At 37.0% G+C, this 20,366-nt stretch overlaps 2 protein-coding genes and 1 long non-coding RNA gene across 3 annotated transcripts in view; 2 read left to right on the forward strand and 1 right to left on the reverse strand.

The window, feature by feature from the left end:
• Positions 1 to 383: 383 nt before the first annotated feature.
• On the forward strand, positions 384 to 8,629 carry LOC122843994. Its single transcript, XR_006372808.1, has 3 exons — positions 384 to 737; positions 972 to 2,225; positions 5,852 to 8,629. It is a non-coding gene; the product is annotated as an uncharacterized LOC122843994 (long non-coding RNA).
• Positions 4,241 to 16,713, reverse strand: ppp1r11 (protein phosphatase 1, regulatory (inhibitor) subunit 11). Its single transcript, XM_044139190.1, has 4 exons — positions 16,194 to 16,713; positions 15,240 to 15,348; positions 9,431 to 13,733; positions 4,241 to 4,465 (listed from the first exon to the last, which is right to left on the reverse strand). The coding sequence occupies exons 1-3, from the start codon at positions 16,269 to 16,271 to the stop codon at positions 13,549 to 13,551; spliced, it is 372 nt and encodes a 123-aa protein (XP_043995125.1). The 5' UTR covers positions 16,272 to 16,713; the 3' UTR covers positions 4,241 to 4,465; positions 9,431 to 13,548.
• A 3,416-nt stretch (positions 16,714 to 20,129) lies between these two features.
• Positions 20,130 to 20,366, forward strand: part of vars2 (valyl-tRNA synthetase 2, mitochondrial) — a 40,259-nt gene continuing 40,022 nt past the window's right edge. The window contains exon 1 of the mRNA XM_044139160.1: positions 20,130 to 20,320. The gene's annotated coding sequence lies outside the window, so the exon portion shown is untranslated. The remainder of the gene's footprint in view (positions 20,321 to 20,366) is intronic.

The raw sequence follows: 20,366 nt of genomic DNA on the forward strand, positions 1-20,366 counted from the left end.
TGAGATAATTTAAAGTCTATATTTTTCTTTGTATGTGATTAGGAATATAGTTGATGCATTTACCTAAATATTCACAAACAAAGTTGAACAAAGGCAATATAGTAAACTACAAATGCAGTTATCTACTTGGGGCAGCAGAATCAGGGACTTAAAAAGACTCAACAGCCTGATAAAGAAGGCTTTTTGTGTTCTGGGGATTACTGCAGCCCCTGAAGATGATGATGCAAAGAAGAATTCTTCAAAAAATCAAGAAGATTATGGACAACTCTGACCCTTCTCTTCATGAGGCTGTCTTAGTAAAACTGTCTGTGAAAAACCTTTCCTGCCCACAGCCAACAAGACGGTCTGTGATGCGTTTTTAAGCTCCTGCGGGGTTGACAAAGATATTTCAGTCTAGGACGTCAGGTTAAAAGCGACTTCAATGCAACCTTTGGCTAAATTGTAATCTTTGCTTTTGCGGTTAAGGGTTTATATCTTCTGGATTTCATGCCACACAAGTCTTCCGGTGACTTTTATTTTGAAGGTTAATCTGTTGTGTCGCCTTTCTCCTGTAAGGCAGTAGACCTCTCTAGTTGGAAATGCGTGGCATCAGTCTTCTTCAGGTTGTCTATTTAGTTTCTCTTCAACTTCAGGCACTTTAAAACTACACGGCCCATATGTTAAGAATGTAACTGAGCTATCTGAGGGAAAACGTACAAGGGCAGCAGCAGATGTGATAAGCTAACCTGGCCGAAAAGGTAAGGATTTGGCGCTTTATAAACATATTAGCTACACTTAAAGAACATAAAAGCCTGAGGGGAAAAGGTTTAAGAGGAAATTTGACATAACATCGACATTTCTGGCTAAAACTTTCTTGCTAGTTGGTAATTATTAAGTCTTTTACGCCGCTAGCTTGGTAGCTCTGATGTTGACGTGGTACTAGACAACAAAACTATTAAAACTACAAATATTTCCTGTTTTTTTTTTCCCAGGTGTGAGATTCGGAGTAATGCCTTTCGGAATACCAGGAGTCCAGGAAGTTCGTCTCGAAACCCCCAAAATTGAACAGTAGCTGGGAATAAGCTTAGCTAGGTGTGATACTGACTTACTGAAAACAACCTGGAGAGCCCACAGTGTTATAAACATAGCAAAATGCTATGTTTATAACTGATGACTGATGGGTTTGTATAGGAGAGATACTGCTTGTCAAGGGCAGATTTAGCAATGTACAGAGGCCAAGTCGTCTCTTGAATTGCTGAACGGGTTCAACACGCCTTGCGGGTGTGTCTAGCCGGGATCGTTATTTTTGCCCTGGCTTGAATCTTCGAGGTTTATTGGCATTAGAGAAACTGCAGGGGGCGATTATCTCTCCAATTCGTTTTGGTTAAACTTTTAATAAGTAATGTCTTCTATAGTGGGAAGAGCGTGGGGGTGGGTGCGCTTCTGGGGTAATTGTACCTCACAAAATACCCCACCGTTGTGCCAAAAGCAGCATGCTAAAGGTAACTGGGGATCTTGGATGTGGGGAGGGTGGAGAAAAGGAAGTGACCAGAGTGCTCTAGGAGAGGAGTACTGGGAGGCACAGGAGAGATTGCAACCCATGGAAATAGAAGATCTTGGCTCAGGAAAACCAGAGACAGAGCTACAGGTGTCCAGTTGGTGGAGCAAATATCTCTCCACCTCATATCTGTGGTCAAGAAAAACTCCTCAAAGCAGCCTGAGACAAAGGAAAAGTGATGTTGATGGGGACTTTTCTGATTATGGAACCCCTCCCCCATCCCCCAATCCTTCTCAGCTGACCTCTCCATTCAGATTTTTCACAGATAGCTGGAATTTGGAGATTATACCAGAGCACTATGAGATTTGCTTCAACTTCCTTCGGCATTTGTTTGACCTATTTGTAGTTGCCTTCCTGTGGATTGTGTCCCCTCCTGCCAAACTGATCCTGGAGGTGTTTGGTGTCCAGGGAGCTCTGAGGCTGTGGTTTCATGGCATGGCCATGTTTTTTGTCTCAACAGCTGGAATGGCAGGATTGCTGTGGTTGATTCAGGAGTATCTCCCTCAGTTTGCTTTGATCTATGGCATCATACAAGCATTGGTGATCTCTGTCAGTGTACGACAAAGTGTAATCCTTGGAGTGGAAGAAGACAAAGAAAATATTCAGGAGGTGAAAGAGACTGGCGACACTGCAGACAATGGAGACAAGCTTTTGTCTAAGGAACTGCTGAAGACAAGCTTAGCTTAAGGTGAGCCTCTTCGGAAATGTTGAAATCCTGCCTAATAATAAATATTACCTATTGGTCTATTTTTAATACACAGAGTAAAACTGAAGCAGTACAACACTATAATTTCTTTCTCAAGAAATGTATATCACACCCTACTGTTTGCAGTGAGACTTACCAGTCAACTTCCAGTCATGACTCGTGTGACAAGCAACGTGTGTAGCAGCTAATGTCTGTAATGTCTTCATGTCATCAGACATGAAGACATTACAGGTGAAGGCAATAAAATTTAAAATAATATAAAAAAGTTGATTTATGTCAGCAATTCTGGTCAAAAAGTGAAACTTGGATGTTTGTTACACACAGACTGATATATTTCAATTGTTTATTTCTTTTAATGTTGATGTTTATAACTCACAACTAATGAAAAACATTCAGTATCTCAGAAAATGTGAATATTAAGACCAATACAAAAAATGGAATTTTAGAAAGCGGGCTGCACAGTGGTGCAGTTGGTAGAGCTGTTGCCTTGCAGCAAGAAGGTCCTGGGTTCGATTCCCGGCCCGGGATCTTTCTGCATGGAGTTTGCATGTTCTCCCTGTGCATGGTGGGTTCTCTCTGGGTTCTCCGGCTTCCTCCCACAGTCCAAAGACATGACTGTCAGGTTAATTGGTCTCTCTAAATTCTCCCTAGGTGTGTGTGTGTGTGTGTGTGAATGGTTGTGTGTCCTGCATGTCTCTGTGTTGACCTGCGATCTGTCCAGGGTGACTCTGCTTCTTGTCCGGAACATAGCTGGAGAAGAACCAGCAACCCTCCTGACCACATTAGGGACAAGGGTGAACAGAAAATGGATGGATGGAGGAAATTTTAGAAATATTGGCCAACTGAAAAGTATGAGCATGTACAACACTTAGCACTGAGTCGGGGCTCCTGGTCCCCAGATTAGTGCAGCAATTCAAGGATTCAAGGAGTTTTTATCACCTTTGCTTGTTTGTTGTACAAAATTCAGACTACACAAATAAAGAACGAAGTAATTTATGTGATATATGGATATGTCTATTAAAAGAAAGTCTGTATGTTGTAAATAATTTATAAGATGAAGCTCAATTAGTTGCAGCTTGAGTTCAGTAATCCGATGGGTAGAACTTGATCCTCAGCCTGGTGGAGCAGAGGAAGGGAGCAGCTGGAACAGTCAGTGTGCAGGATGGATGGAGTCCTTCATGAGGGCCCTCCTCCTGCATTGTGCTGTGTAGAGGGCCGAGGTGGAAGGAAGGTGCTCCTCACAGTCCTCTGTGCAGCCCTAACCGCCAGTCAGCAGAGTGAAGAGGAGCCCTACAGGGAGCCAGTGCTGAGGGTGATGGAGGAGGAGATGGTGTTGTGGATTCTGACAGATTGTTGGTCAGGAAGTCCAGAATCCAGCTCCCCAGTGTGGAACTTGGTCAGAGAGAAGAGAGCTTCTGTGCCAGGTTTGGTGGGAATGTTGTGTGACATGGAGCTGATCAGTCTGTGGCACTACTAAGGTGTTATGAGAGTCCAGGTTGCTTTGATGGTGACCTTCAGCTTTTCTGAATTGTTGGTTCTGGAGTATCACATCTTCCTCTTCACAATACCTCAGAGATTTTCCATGGGGTTAGGTCAGGTGAGTTTGCTAGCCAATTAAGAACAGGGATGCCATGGTCCTTGAACAAGGTACTGGTAACTTTGGCACTGTGTCACTGTGTGTCCAGGTGCCAAATCCTGTTGGAAAATTAAATCTGCATCTCCTAAAGTTGGTCAGCAGCAGGAAGCAAGAAGTGTTCTAAAACTTGCTGGTAGATGGCTGCATTGACCTTGGACTTCAGAAAACACAGTGGACCATCACCAGCAGATGACATGGCACCCTAAACCATCACTGACTGGAAACTTGAACTGGACCTCAAGCAACCTGAATTCTGTGCCTCTTCTCTCTTCCTCCAGACTCTGGAACCTTGATTTTCAAAGGAAATGCAAAATGTACTTTAATCAGAGAACATAACTTTGAATCATTCAGCAGTAGTCCAGTCTCTTGTTCAAGAGTGGCTCGACAAAAGGAATGTGACAACTGAAACCCATGTCTCTCAAATACCTGTGGTTCTTGAAGGACTGACTCCAGCTGCAGTCCACCCTTTGTGAATTTTCCCCATATTTTTAAATGTTGTTTTTTTTTTTTTTCCCCACAGTCCTCTCCAGGATTCGGTCATGTCCAGATTGCCTGTCCAAGGACTACACCTTTTCCTTCCCTTCACCTCTCTATGAATGTGTTTGTACACACTTGGCTTCTTTATCAATGACCTTTGAGTCTTGCCCTCTTGTGCAATATTTCAAAGGTCATCATTTGGACAACTGTCAGGTCAGCAGTTGTCCACATGATGGCGTAACCTACAGAACTGGACTGAAAGACAATTTAAAAGTGCTTGCGGGTGTTATCTGATTAGTTTGTGGCACCAGTGGGCTTCAATGTTGAACCTTTTCACAATATTCAGATTTTCTTAGATACTGAATTTGAAGTTTTCATTAGTTGTCAGTAATAATCATGAACACTAAAAGAAATTAAAAATGTAAATATATCTCTCTGTGTGTCGCGAATGAACAAATTTCACTTTTTGAATGGAATTACTGATTAAAATCAACTTTTTCATGATATTCTAATTTTATGACCAGCACCCGTGGAGTTAATAAAATGATAGAAACATATCAACTGTAGTTCTTGTTGCATCAGTTGTGCTCAGTGATGGATAAGAAAACGGAGAGAATTATGTCCAATTATTTTTCCAGATGCATGATTTTCTTTCACTTGATTGGTTTATACAGATGCTTTTGAGGTTTATCCCACTCCTATGTATTAGAAATGCATCATATTTGCATTATCACTGGGCAGAGTCTCTCTCATGGTGTAGCCCAGATCATTGGATATTTTCAAAGTATTTAAGTCACAACAGAAATTAGTAGAAAGTGTGGCCAAACACCCTAAGATGATCATCACTTTCTTACTGTTGAACTGTAACAGATGGTATTATTGAACTAAATTGAGCAAAAACGTTCAACAGAGTCAAATCAAGTTGCTTACCGTAGTACATCGAGGTACCACTTTACAAACATCTGTGGAAATATTAAACATAATTTATATTTATCTCATGTTTTCCCACTATAAAGAGCAATTGACAGTCTGTCAAGAATTTAAAGAATTGGATATTCTCTATAAGGTTTACAGAAAAGTGGTCATTTTAGTAACAATTGGTCTAGAAAACAAAGGAACAGCTAAGTAAGCCTTTATTAAAACAGAAGTTTTCTAAACTTCAGCTTCTAACATCCTTATTGATTTGTATAACATCTACAGCTCTTCAGTTGATCGTCTTCTAGCTGTTACCAGGTGGTGTGGTTCTAGTTAGGGAAGCTATTTTAAACCCAGACTCTACAAAGCACTGGTAGATTCATTTGTTGATTTATTTAATGTACCAAAAGCAACAAATGAATATGTAGAGAACTGAAGTCTGTCAGCGGTTGTAATCAGTTGTGGTTTCCTGATTTAAATGCTGAAAAGGATGTTCACTTTTCTACCTGTCTTGAACTCTTCTGGACTCTTTGCTGCAGTCTAATTGTGTTTTCATCCATGAAATTGATCTTTTCCACAGATGATGCAGGAATTCAGCTGATCAGCCTTTCTCCAAATGTTTGACTCCACAGACTGTCAGATTATACCACTAAATTCATTAGTTATAATCATAGTTCAGTTTGATTTAGTTTGGAGAAGTTGTTTCTCTTTGTTTTTGCCTTAAATAGTGTCTGTATTCTGCAAACATCTACTCATCCCCGTGAATGTTTAGAATCCAACCGTAAATGCTGAGAATGCTACTGTATGTCAAATAACAGTCAAGAAAATATCCAGGACTTGGTGGCTGTAATGGTATTTACATTTAATGTGTTGTCATTTACTATTCTCCTTGGCTCTCAAAAGTCTACTCCCACTGATTAAAATACCCATTATTGTGATGTAAAAATTCTGATCATGGTAAATCATTTAAATATTTTCCACATAATGATATATGTGCTGCACAGTTAAAGTGAACAATAAACAAATGTGTTAAAAGGAAATGTATAAAAGGTGCAATAACCCAGTTGCAGAAGTGTGTTTGTTCCACTCTTTTCTTTGCACAGTTAAATGCTTTGTTTCTTCTGCAAATTATGGCTTTAGCTAAAGGTGGAGAATGTTTAAAATAATTTGTCATTGTCTCACTTTACATCACAAAACCCTGCTGATGTAACAGGTTTGTAGACTTTTGAGAGCCACTGTGATGAACCAGCTGTAAGATTTGAAATTGAATCAAATTACAGGAAAATTCATAAGACACACAACATACACTCCAAATGTAAATCGTCACCTTGCCTCTTATTAATCTTACTTTCCCCCCAAGTGACATGCAATTAAGACGTTTTAGGATTGGTAAGCAGAGGATTTACTGAAGGTGAATTTGGGAAGCACTAACTGCATATTTAGTCTCACTACAAGTTGTAGTACTGAAAAATATAATGGTGCATCTAAAGTATGTAACTTTCATGAAAAATGTCATATATTTGTTGAAACTGTTACGACATAATGACAGTATGTATGAGATGAATAATCTGAAAGTATCGAGCTCTTCTGCCTTCTCCCAGTGTTTCCAACACCATTCTGCCAGAAACAAGCAATCAGAGCCTGGAGGAGGGTCTCTGTGCTGTCAATCACACATGTGCATGCAATGCTTTCTGCTACATCTTCCTCTCAAGAGGACAACCTGCCATGAATGCCAAGGCTTGTTGCATGGCCACCAATGACAGCAGATAAACAATTTTCCTTTAATGCTAAATTGTTTCTCCACCATTTGCACATTGAGTTGCACATACACTAGCATGGTTGACAGTGCTAAGACACTCCTCTTTCTGTTTTTGAACGAAAACAGTGCATTTCTTCAGATGCCAATAGCAGTACAGGAAGGAGGAGGCGGAGATCACAGATTATCTGTCTGCAAAAAAAAATGTTGTACATGTCGTGACAGTTAATGACGTACAATATTTTTTTTCTCATTTTAACAAAACAAAAAAAAATGTAAGTTACAAACTGCAGCTTTAAAAGTTTGTTTAACATAAGAGGACAATCCAGTTGAGCTTTAGTTTTGAACATCTTTTTGCTATTATTACACTCTGGTGTTGGAACTCTAACACTACACACTTCAAACTCGATTGTTTTCTTGTGATGTATTCTGTTGGACTGCGGTTTCATGTAAAGGTACCTTTGCTGTTGTGAATATCAGACTTTACTTCAGGAATTCAAAACCTCTGAGGCTTTTGGAGCATCCAGTACACACATTCCAAATCATACTGTTCATATTATCTAAATATGTCTTTTGCTTTCCATTGATTACATATTTGGATTATAATAACAATATAGATTATGTGAAAATACATGATTGGTTCATTGTTTTCCAAGCTACAGAAAAACTAGCTTTACCTGAAATAAATTCTGCTTTCTCAACATTTTAGAGGGTGCCTTGAACTTAATGTTTGAATATATTAAAGTATTGGTTCTTAAATGTTTCATTTTCATATGTTCATTCAAAACACGTTTTTACTGTTGAATGTTAAAGCAATTGTCTTTTTCAGAATTATTAAACTAACAAACAAGCAGCACACTAAATATTGTTGATTCTTCATGTTGACTCGAAGGCACCAAAATGGAAATTAATAAAATAATCTGGTTTTATGGCATGATTCCACTCAGCATTTTTTTTAGACTGAAGATATGGAATTATTTGGACCTGTGTTGATGCTTGTAAGACATTGAAGCCTGTCCAGTGAAAGTTATACATCATTGTTTTCAGGGCCAATAAGGCACAATAAAAACTAGAGTTCAATATTTTCCTGTGCACAAAAGTAATTGGATTAAATTGTTGTAATGTATGGTAGCAAACTATTGGCTATAGACTGTACCTTGAATTTCTGTTGGACTTTTTTTCTTAAATCACAAAAGGCTTGCTTATAGAAAGTGGATTTTTCATGTTCTGTAAATGTTTCTGAGTAAAACTGGAAGGAAAATTTAAAGTAAACCTATAAATTTGTCTCACAGATAAACCTTTGTAGCCTTTTCTCCACCTAAATTTCTCCTAACTGTTTCAGTACATTTAGGACATCCAACATCCTGTCTATGCTAACATTTTTTTATGTTGGCTTGTGGTTGTGAAACTTTTTTACAGTAAAAGATACTTTTACATGAGCACCTTGCAAGTGTGGATCACTATAGGGAGAGCCTCACTATTGGCTGCACTGTGAAGTTAACTGACGGACCTTAGTACAATATGTGCTTTATGTTGTTCTGTAATATCTGCATATGAAAGATGTGAATACTTGTAAATAAAGTCAATCTTTCTTTAGATTTACTTCTTTTCTGGTTTCTGAATTTCTGTTAATGAAATTATACACAATGTAGAAAAAATATATATTTCAGACCATTTTTTTGAAAATGGAAATGAAAATTTGTAGCTTTTAAAGATATATACTGCAGAAAAAAACCCTTCACAATACCTCAGAGATTTTCCATGGGGTTAGGTCAGGTGAGTTTGCTAGCCAATTAAGAACAGGGATGCCATGGTCCTTGAACAAGGTACTGGTAACTTTGGCACTGTGTCACTGTGTGTCCAGGTGCCAAATCCTGTTGGAAAATTAAATCTGCATCTCCTAAAGTTGGTCAGCAGCAGGAAGCAAGAAGTGTTCTAAAACTTGCTGGTAGATGGCTGCATTGACCTTGGACTTCAGAAAACACAGTGGACCATCACCAGCAGATGACATGGCACCCTAAACCATCACTGACTGGAAACTTGAACTGGACCTCAAGCAACCTGAATTCTGTGCCTCTTCTCTCTTCCTCCAGACTCTGGAACCTTGATTTTCAAAGGAAATGCAAAATGTACTTTAATCAGAGAACATAACTTTGAATCATTCAGCAGTAGTCCAGTCTCTTGTTCAAGAGTGGCTCGACAAAAGGAATGTGACAACTGAAACCCATGTCTCTCAAATACCTGTGGTTCTTGAAGGACTGACTCCAGCTGCAGTCCACCCTTTGTGAATTTTCCCCATATTTTTAAATGTTGTTTTTTTTGTTTTTTTTCCCACAGTCCTCTCCAGGATTCGGTCATGTCCAGATTGCCTGTCCAAGGACAACACCTTTTCCTTCCCTTCACCTCTCTATGAGTGTGTTTGGACACAGAGCTCTGTGAGCAGCCAGTCACGAGCTTTTGTGACTTGCCTTCTTGTGCCGGGTGTCAGTGGCCGTCTTTTGGACATTCAGTGGTCAGTTCAGCAGTCATCCTCACGATGACCTGAAAAACTAGACTGAGACCTTTTAAAGGCATTTAAGTGTGTTTCGGACTAATTAGATGTGTGGCACCAGGTATCTTCAATCTGCCCCTTTTCAAAATATTCTTATTTTCTGAGATACTGAATTAGGAGTTTTCATTAGTTGTCAGTTGTAATAACCAACATTAAAATAAACATTTGAAATGTATCAATCAGTGTAGTAAATATATTTTATATACAAGTTTCACTTTTTGAATGGAATTACTGACATAAGCCAACCTTTTATCTGATATTTTAATTTTATGACCAGCACCAGTATTTATGCAACCAGGTTATTTAAATTTTTTAATTTTATGTTTTTCTCCTTGAAAGATTTCAGTTTGTTTTTCTGTTTCTTTGTACCTTTTCCACATTAAAGGTGGAAAAATCTTGTGAAATTATTTGTCTTGCGGTAATTTTTTTACATCATGAAAACCTGGCGTTTGAACAAAGGTGTGTGGATTTTTTGTATTCACTGTATGTTGTAATGCTGACAAACAGGAGCACCTCAAAATGGTACACAACATTAGGTAGTTGAGTTCATTTATAGCATGAATGTGTTGATAGAATACAAGCCTACCACAAAACTGGTGGTTGATAGAATGTAGGTGTAGGTGAGGTGATCTTCACAATTCCTTTTCAGTACAGTGATGTTGTATTTAGGTAAACCAGAAAACAGAAATTATGCTGAATGTAAGTGAAAAGGTAAATACTTCTCTATATGCTATGAAATTATTTCAGCTCAGGAATGAACTTGTATTAAACCAGGAATAAACTAGACGAGTTCTTTTGGAACCATAAAAATGTAAACACTTAAGCCATGTTGATTGTGAGATTATTTTAGTTTTAATAAGTAAGTGCCTCTATAAAGAGTTCTATCTGCTGTATTTTTATCTTATGCAGAAGCTTTGTAACATTCATACTAAAAGTCAGAGGACTGAAACAATTTTATTATGGTTCATCATGTTTCACACCATTTGTGGATAAGTTGAAAATGTTTTACTTATGTCATGATACCAGAGGGAACACGTTGATACATACGTTGTAACTTTAATCACAGTTCAAAACTTGATTTCACATTATATCTCCTCCTTTATACTAACAATATATACAGGAAGGGGAGTTACCAGTACAAGAACAATGTATGTACTGAAGTCAGTTTGTAGCGATGGAACAGAAAGTGATATAAATGAGCTGACATAACTTCACATATCAAACTGAGGAAAGACGAAAATGATGAGTCATGACAATAGTCACAGCAGTCAGACCTTTCCTTCTGTTCTAAATGCAGAAATCTGTAAAAGAGTTCCACTAGTTCACTGACGGATCTCTGCTTGTTCAAGTCACAGTAATAAAACTCAGCACTAAAAACACAAGCAGAGTTTTTCTCTACTGCTTGTTGGTGGTAGAGAAATACTCTGATGGCAGCCTACAAGTTTGTCACTTTAGAAGTGAAACAAACACGACAGATACTTCCTGGTCAGCCATTCTTTATATTATTTGTAAACATCCAAACTCCTCCTCCCAATCTCTACTCAATTAAAATCCTGTTAAACTGGTGGACACAATGAGTTCTCCTCAGATTTAATCCAAACTCAATATGAATTTAATGACGATTACAGTTAGATTTTTATTGTTTAAATGTATTAGGTTAGACCTCCCTTCTTCATGCTAGTTTAAAACATTTTTTATATTTGAAAGAGATGAGCCATATACACTATGTTTAGTGAACTATTATCAACAAACTAAAACATACAAAGAATGGTTATTAGAATGCAAGCAAAATCAATCAGCTGCTCGTCTCAGTGATCCGTTCATCTGCATCTGATGAAATTGAGCCAAAATCACAACTCAAAGCCCAAACTGCATGTCCCTAAGAAACAGTTGGACTAAACAAAAGAAGTATTCAACTAATCGTCCTGCACCCAACTGAAACTAACATGAGCACTGGAGCTCAAGTTAAATTCCTTTTGAACTTTATTAGAAATACAATGACCACTAGTTGAGAATTGAAATCAAGACATACATTAAGAACGAGGGGTGAAAAAATGAAAAGAAACTCCCTGGATATTTCTGGATCGATGCATATCACAATTCAGAATTTCATAAATACAAAGCTTATGCCATGTTCAATAAAAACTGATTTACATAAAAAATAAAACACAAACATAAAAACTGATGTGTGCATTTGGTAGCTCTGTAAGCAGAGGTTATATGGCAGTAGCTTTTATCAGTTTATAATCACAGGAACATGCTTACAATCAAAAAGAAAAAAGATATTTTCAATCATTTTTCTCTCCCAAAAAACAATTTTAATAATTATTGCAAAACTAAAAAATAGATTGTCATCAGTTATGGGGAGGCCAGTGTTCCGGTTTGATTAAGTCCAACTTACCAACATAATTTAGATTTTCTGAAAGTTCTTCAGTTGCAGTTAGAAATTTACGCTTGCATTGAGTTGCTTGATGTCAATGGAAGTGTGTGTTTTTCAGTGCAGTGGTTGGATGGGAATAAAAAGCACCTTTATTTGAGTCAGGAGGTATTTTCCCCTCAGGTCTTGCTACTATGACAAATGTCCAATAAATTCTGATTTGAATAAGAAATGAATCAAGTAAATATTGTTAAACTAGATCATGCCTTGTGGAACAGTGAATACTTAAGATTTACATGTTGTGAGAGCACTAGAGACGAGTTTGACCAGGGGAAGGAAAACAAACCAACTGTTCTCATTGTCATCTTATGAACTTAAATGAACTGAAGATGTAAAATAACTGTATGTGTAGGTAAATATAAAGGGTTTTCTAAAAAACCCCAAAAATAAATTATTAAAACCTGACTTTTAATTATGTTTAATATGCTTTTATATTAGGTGGAGACAACAGAAGCCATCCTTGGTTTCAGTCAGAGAAACGGTAAATACTGCTTCACAATATTATAGATCTGTGTATGTCCACTCTCTTAAATTTCCCATACTTGCAAAAAGATAGTAAAGCAAATCCACATCAAAATATAATGGATTGCATGTATTAACCCAAGAAAAAAAACAGCATAAACTGAGACCAGCAAATAAACAGAATGATAATGCCATCAGTAGTGTACAATGGAGCATGCCGCCCGTCTATCTCACATCATGTTTGTTTCAGACACCTTGCAGTCAGAAAGTCCGATGAGCTGCTGGAGATTTGCAGCATGGCTCAATATTTTGCTGAAATGACAAAGTGAGTTTTTAGACCTGCATGGATCTTAATATAATAACTTTCCAGAAGTGTTAAACGTTGTTGTTAAATCTCTCAAAAAACATTTTTGCACTCAACTGCAGTTTTACAACAGTTTAATCAGTTAAAAGTAAATTACTTTTAACAGCGATTGAACGTTCTGTTTTCTAACATATTACAGTCAGAACAACTGCTTTACATAAAAGTTTGCCAGAATAACAAGTTTTCATCTCATTATCTCAATTTTTATCCACACAGATGATAACATTTGAGGCTAATGTATGTTTAAAAGCAGTGAAAATCTAACAAGAAAAGGAATGAAAAGAGAAAATACATTCTACCAGTGTATTCATGCAATGAAAATGCAGCAGCCACAGTTTTTGATGTGTGCCTTTTGTTGCTGCCAACATTGGTTTAAACTGAGCAAGTTTCAGGAATCTTGTCTTGGAGAGTGAAATCATAGAAACACAAACAATCCATTATCGAACATTTAATTACTTTGAGCTACTCATAAAATGAGCAGCTCATTTCAAACTACTGAGCTGCTGAGGGAAAGATGATTTAATAGTATCGCCCCACTCAGGATGCTCTCTGCTTTTGAACAGAGCAGCAGTAAGAGGTTGAAGCTGGACTCCAGCAGCTGGAACTTTCTGACTTCAGGTTTGTCTGTAGCTCTCTGAGGAAACTAAACTAAAACAACAGAGCAGTTTGTAATATGGAACCCTCCCAAACACACTTGGTGTTGCACGTTAATGGTTGTGTGTCCCTCCAGCACTTGGAGGTGCTCTGGTTCCTTCATCAGGACTCTGTCCGTGTCCTTTCCTGCCGTGGCCCAGGATGCAGTTGGCACTTCCGCACCCTTCGTCGTCATCATCTCCCTCACTTTCAGAAGATGACTCTCCAAACTGTCTCGGCTTTTCATAAATACAGCAACCTGGAACACAACATGCAGCTGGATCAGGATGGATATAAAAAACAACAATACCACCTTTTACAGCCAAGATGTGCTTATATAAACACTCAATAAGTGACAACTCTAGCATCACTACAACATAAATACCCCTCACCTTCTCCAAAAAGCCCCCCCAAGGTTGACAATTAATTTCTTGGGACAACATTCACTGTGGTATTGTTCTGATAAGCTTTTGCAACATCACAAGATTTATTTCCGTCTAGTGTTGCATTCATCTTTCACCATGGTCTTATATTGGTGATGGAAGAGTCTGACCACAATACAAAGCCTTCTCCAGCACATCCCAGAGATTCTCACTGGGTTAAGGTGTGAAGTCTGATGTTCCTGCTCCCTGAACCATTGCCTTCCTAGAACATGGTCCTGGCATCAGGCAGAAGAAAAGCCACCGATGGAACAACTAGGGCCTTCCTGATCTCCAGGTAGTCAGACAACCTCATAATGTTGCTGAAGCTGAACGTGACCAAGTGCAGTGACCCCAGAGCCCAGTGCTGCCTTCACAGGCTGCTACAGTAAACACTAGGGGTGATGGATCATCACTTCATCTGCCTCTCTTCTTACCCTGATGTACCAATGACTCTAGAAGACGGTCAATCTGAACTCAGACCTCATGACCTTCCTTCAATCTTTATGTTTCCTTGCAAGTTGAAGCCTTTTTCTCTAGTTAGTCTCACTGATTAGTGGCTTTTCCATGGCTGCACATGTTCAGATGATATCCTGGTTCTCCACATTTTTCTCATCACACATTAAACACATCAGTCAGAAGACCAGCAGCTTCTACAACCTTTATGCTGGCATTGCCCACAATCTGTATGCGTTTAGAGAATCAAATGCCAACATCTTCCTCTGACTAATCACTGAAATGACACCCCAGTGCACCCAGTAAAGGCTCCAGTTCTCATTTTACATCCTTAACTATAAATAAACTTTTTAAACCATAAAGATTTTGGATTTCTATTTCTTGCTATGACATGGTAAAAAGATGGAAATTATTGTCCTTTTAATGAAATATGTTCTTCAAATTCCTGTTTTTGCCATATTATTCCTGCCGGGTTGTCCTGGAGATCCTGCTCTGGGAGGGAGGGAGGGATGGATGGATGGATGGGAAAGCTGGCTTCAAAACAGAAACTCTAGATTATTTATGACTTTATTTTACCTAGATAACTGTAACACACTTTTCAAATGTATCAACAAATCCACCCAGAATATTACTAAAATTTGAAATTTCCTGTCCAGATATGGTACAAAAACAGTCAGTGCATTTGTTAATTACAAAGCAAGAACTTTATAATCCTTTACAACCAAGAAGTTTGATATATGTCATTTAAATATTTCCTAGATGTAACAAAATAAATCAAATAAAAATATTGAGTCTGTACATGGAAATATGTTAATCTGTTACTAGGCCATCAAATCCTTCATTTCTGCCAAATAACTCTTTGCTGTTTCCCATAAGCTATTTAAACTCACACTTGGAAGATCGTCTTCCCAGGTGCTCATTGTCAACTGTGTCACTGGACCACTCCACCTTCTTCTCAGTCTTCCTCTTCCTCAGCTTGATTGTCAAGCTTCGTCCTTCCTGTAAACAAGAGAAATAAACTTCCATAATAATGTCCAGTTACTCCAGTACTAATTTTTAAATCAGGCAACAAATTCAAACTAGAAACAATATTTTAATCAAAATGTTACTTTGGTAAGGAATAGTTGCTAGTTGTTTTTTTTTAATTACATAAGTCGATTTTAAATAGTTATTAAAAAGATATTCTAAAACGTTAATCACTTGGTAATATAACACTTCTTTCTAACTACCTAGATCAATCTGTGCAGTAATTTATCTGTAATTTTAACATACCTGTGTAATCTTATGTTGTGAATAGACTATCACACAATGACATTGAAAATACATTAATAAGGAGCAACAATGAGAAAGACCCTATTTTTATGAGCTGACCAATAGTAAAAAGTTATCTTTCGTTAGCAACAACAGTGCTTATAGGCCTCCCCTTCCTGGCGGTTCGGCTGAAAGGCGTGTGGACTGAGGTATCGCTAGCTGGATACCGATACCATTGGAGAATATTGTATCAGTACCAGAATTTTAGATCATGACCAGGGTAGTCATGAAATCCGTTCGAACAAATCCACAGAACCGCAGGAGCAACCTGTGAAGCTGCTCATGCCCACTATATTGCATAGTGACCTTCATTTATGGTCACTGGTTTTAATACGCATCTAGAGTTTAGTAATTAGGACTAACTAATAACGGCAGCATTAGGCTTCGTAAATTAATAAAGAGCGGCGATTTAATGGCTTCTTTTTTCACCTTCTAACATGAACACGGGCCTTGTTAGCAGTAATGGGTAGTTGGGTACATTACAAATTAATTACCCAGCAAAACAGCATTTGGCCCCGTTTTTGAGCATTTACCTGCTGTGGAGGCGGCGGTGTATTTGTCTGAACGGTCTCCGTTATCGTCTCACTGGATGTTCCGGGAACCTCCGCCATCCCTTTAGCTGCTCTGCTAACGCTACAGTTAGCTTATTTTAAGATCCAAACCACCTGGAATCCGGCCTTTGTGAGGTGAAAGTTGTAGTTATGGGGCAAGCTGAGAATGACCCTACTTGGTAACCTCACAAAATGTCAATTAAATTATTAATATAACCCCCAAGACTATGGATTTCTACAGATATACGCTTGAGACTACACAAATTATACCAAAAAAAATGAACCTGATTTGAACCGGATGTAGATTCTTCTTCTTGAAATTTCTTGGCGGTTGGCAAAAAAGCATTAGGTGAGTGTTACCGCCACTAACCGGTAAGGAGTGTGGACCACATGACAAAGACAAACAACAACAACAAAAAAACAACTACTTTATACAATTATACAACAACTTAAAATAAAATATATCCTGACATCCTCTGCTTCCTCAATCCTTCAGCAATAAATCAGCTATGTCAAATTTAATTTTTATATTACTAAGGTTCCTCATTAACTTGTTTCTCTGAATCCTTAATTCCTACAATGTAAAATAACATGTTCTATTCTGGATGTAGATTATTTTCACAAACGGAAATGTCAGAAATTCCTCTCTACCTAAGCAAACCACTGATTTATGTTTTAGTTGTTCAGTGTTTATCATTTACATCATTATTATTGCATTGTCTCATTATTGTTTTCAGAATACTTTTATATATGAGTAAATGTTTTATTATGAAGTACCTAGATAACTGTGGGCATCCTTATTCCTGAGAGGGTTTGTTTTTTTCAAAACTTTATCAATCAAAGTAAGCACAAACAAATATGGCAATTAGGATAGTGCAGATGTAGCAAGTGTCTAAAAAAGGTTACATAACTCTGTAGAGGACTAGCAGAGGCAAACTTTGAAATGGAAGCACAAAAGCAAAACTGATGTAAAAAAAAATAACAAACAAACTACAACAAAGAGATATCTATTTTAGGACAGCAATGCATCCACAACATGCATTGCTGTGATGTACTGGCGACCTGGCAACCTGACCAGAGTGTACCCCACCTCTTGCCTGTCCACAGTTGGAGACAGGCCCCCTCCCGATCTCAATGGAATAATGGTATAGGAAAATGGATGGATGGATTAACATGCAGTGGTGGGCAATTCCATTAATATTTCAGTCAGGTATTCATATGTTTCAACACATTTCAGAGACTTCAAATATAACTGGAAGTCAGATTAAAAAAGTGTTAAAACTGGGAGGATCTTAGCACTCTTTGTTTATGAATAACGAATTTTGCCAGACAAAATATCAGATTACAACAGAGTTGTATTGTTTTGCTTTTAGTAACACTCTAACAGTTACCACATCTCTAGAAATAGATGCAGGAAGTGCAATTTTCGGTTTGATCCGCCTTTCTAAGCAATTCCAAAATATTTTGGTTTGATTGCATTCATAGAAGACATGGTCTATTGTTTCAATGTCACTTTCACAGAATAAGCATTTATTGTAATTATATTAAAGCAACTTCTTAGTAGTTCTTTAGAGGGAAAATTGCATTTAAAATTTCAAGGTGTGTTTTTTTTAGCCTTTAGTTGTATGGGGAGTTTCATATATAGAGTTCTTTACCTTTCATTTGATTTTTTTGTTTCAAATTTGCAATAAATGTTTCATCCATCCATCCATCAATCCATTTTCTTTCACCCTTATCCCATTATATTTTTAATCTGAATAATAAATTGTTAAACAATCTGGAAAATTCACCTTTTGGGGAAAAATGATTTCTATTTTGCACAAAATTGTTCATACTTTAACATGCAGCCATTATCACCCATTAAGTGTATGCTTAAGGATGGAAAAGAGCAAATGTTATTTTCTATCCATTCTTTGTAAAATAATGACTTATTGTGAAGTAGTATGAATCTGTTATTCCATATGACAGCGGAGTGTGGCGAGTATTTATATACATGGAGCATTTTCTAGTATAGTCACACTTGTAAATATGTCACTATAAACAATTGACACATAAAAAAGTGTCACTTATTTATAACAATTATCATTCATAATAGTTGAATGGGCAATTTTTGTATACTGAAATCAGCTAGAAGTAGCAGTTTATAAAGTCATTTAACAAAACTATATATTTATTTGTTAAATATATAATTGAGAACACAATACCAAAATAATTGAGTACTCTTGAATCCATCCATTTCCTTACGCCCTTATCCCATTGGGGTCGGGAGAATTTTTGAATCTTAAGAGTTCTGATAAGGCACTCGAAGCCAATTACTTTCAGAACACTATCTCTAATTTCTTTGACCATGTGACCTGTGTAGTGTGCTCTGTTTCTCCAAATAAAGTTGAAGTTCATTTGATTGATAGTTTTACTTAATCCATTTACTTTATCCATCAAGTAAATGGATTAAGTCATCTCGACAAATTTTCCATTTTTAATGTGTACATTGGTCCTAAATTAGAAAGATTTACTTGGAGTCATAAGTTATATTTGGAATTGCATTCCATAATTTTATTTTCAAGAGTAAATTTTATTTCCATATCCTTATTACCATACATACATTCTCCTGTTGGTAAAATATGTTTTAACTCTCTTCCTTGTAATAATAATAAATCAGTTAGATCCCTTTTTCAAAAGGAGGTGACCTCTGTTTCTGGTGTTGTACCATAATGGAATCACTCTTATATTAATATGTCATGGAAATTTACATGGTTGCTGCCAAATCGCTTTCCTCTCACCCACAAGGTAAAGGAAGTGTCTTTTAAACTCGGAAATACTCAGTTAAAGTCTACCTAAAACGTTCAACTCTAGTATTGCTGTAAACTGTACTTTTGTGACCTTTGCCCAGAGTATATCACTCATTTGTTCTGGTAGTGTCCTGAAGTATTTTGACAACATTTTTGCAGCTATGTTGACTCAAAAAATATCATCAGGCTTCCAGTTATATTGTGAAAATGTCCTTTTTGGGTTTCAACAAAATTGAAAAATAAATCTGCAGGGTTTCTTCATAAAATTATTATTCCCTATTAATCAGCCAAATTTCACTTGCAGAAATGCTAATTTTTTCCAGAGAAAAGCAGATTTTTTTTTTTTTTTTTTTATTACTATCGAACTTAATCAGTATAATTACAATTCGACCTTCAACTAATCTAAAAGCAAAAATAATAATATGGGCTTGCACCCAACTTGGAATTATGGACGATTTATTGTTTTAATTTACTTTAACATGAGACTCTCTGGCACATATGTCACGATTTGTGCTATTATTTTCTTTGTGCAAGTTTATTGTGACTGTCTGTCCCTTAAAATTGATGACATTCCTGAGATAACCATCACCCATATTTTATATTATATTGATGGCCTTGATAGTAAAATATCTGACATGGTTAATATTATCTTTTTACTTGTTAAATATCACACACTGCTGTAAATGGAGAGGTTCTACTCCTTGTTTTGATTTTTTTTCTTAACCAATTTAAACTTTATTTCACCTCACTGAAACATTTGAAATCTGTTTCTGCAAGAAAAGTAACTGCCAGTATCTCAACTTTTCTTTTGTTTTAAAATCCTGCTCTATTATTATTCATTTGCCTTACTGTTTTATGTGCTTGTCTTTAGTCTTAGCCCCTTGTTTTTTGTTTAATTTTTCTACCTATGTTGCAATGTTCTTGCACCTCATCGAGACTTTGTATACAATTTGTTCAATAAAAAAAAAAAAAAGTTTATTGTGACTGTCACTTTCTTCTTCCTGTGTTTTAATATATGCTTCCCCTGCCAAAGTTCGTGAAAGAAATAAAGAAGTAATAATAAAATGGCACTTTCTGTCTATGGTTCCGGTTTGCGGCGGATGTTGCGGAAGATATTAACTGACGGACTTCCTTTCAGTCCGTCAGGTTAAAGCAGCCCGTCAATCTGAATCCGATGGCGTGAACTGACAGAGTTTATTAAATTTGCAATTAAAAGTATGAAGAAGAAGCCTTACGATATTGATTTATATTTAGTGCTACTCTTTCAGACGTTTTCTAAGGACGTTGAAGGGGTATTACAATAAGTCAGCTAAGTTAAAGGTAGTGTACTTTGAAAATACATGCATTCACGAAGTTAAATTTGTGA

The sequence above is a fragment of the Gambusia affinis genome, linkage group LG14 (assembly GCF_019740435.1).
Source record: "Gambusia affinis linkage group LG14, SWU_Gaff_1.0, whole genome shotgun sequence".
NCBI classification, from domain to species: Eukaryota; Metazoa; Chordata; class Actinopteri; order Cyprinodontiformes; family Poeciliidae; genus Gambusia; species Gambusia affinis.

Coding starts and splice junctions, on each gene's coding strand:
- ppp1r11 (XM_044139190.1), bottom strand. CDS start 16,271: ATGGCGGAGGTTCCCGGAACATCCAGTGAGACGATAACGGAGACCGTT. Junction 15,349..16,193: donor CACCGCCGCCTCCACAGCAG/GTAAATGCTCAA, acceptor TCTTGTTTACAG/GAAGGACGAAGCTTGACAAT. Junction 13,734..15,239: donor GGGAAGACGATCTTCCAAGT/GTGAGTTTAAAT, acceptor GTTGTGTTCCAG/GTTGCTGTATTTATGAAAAG.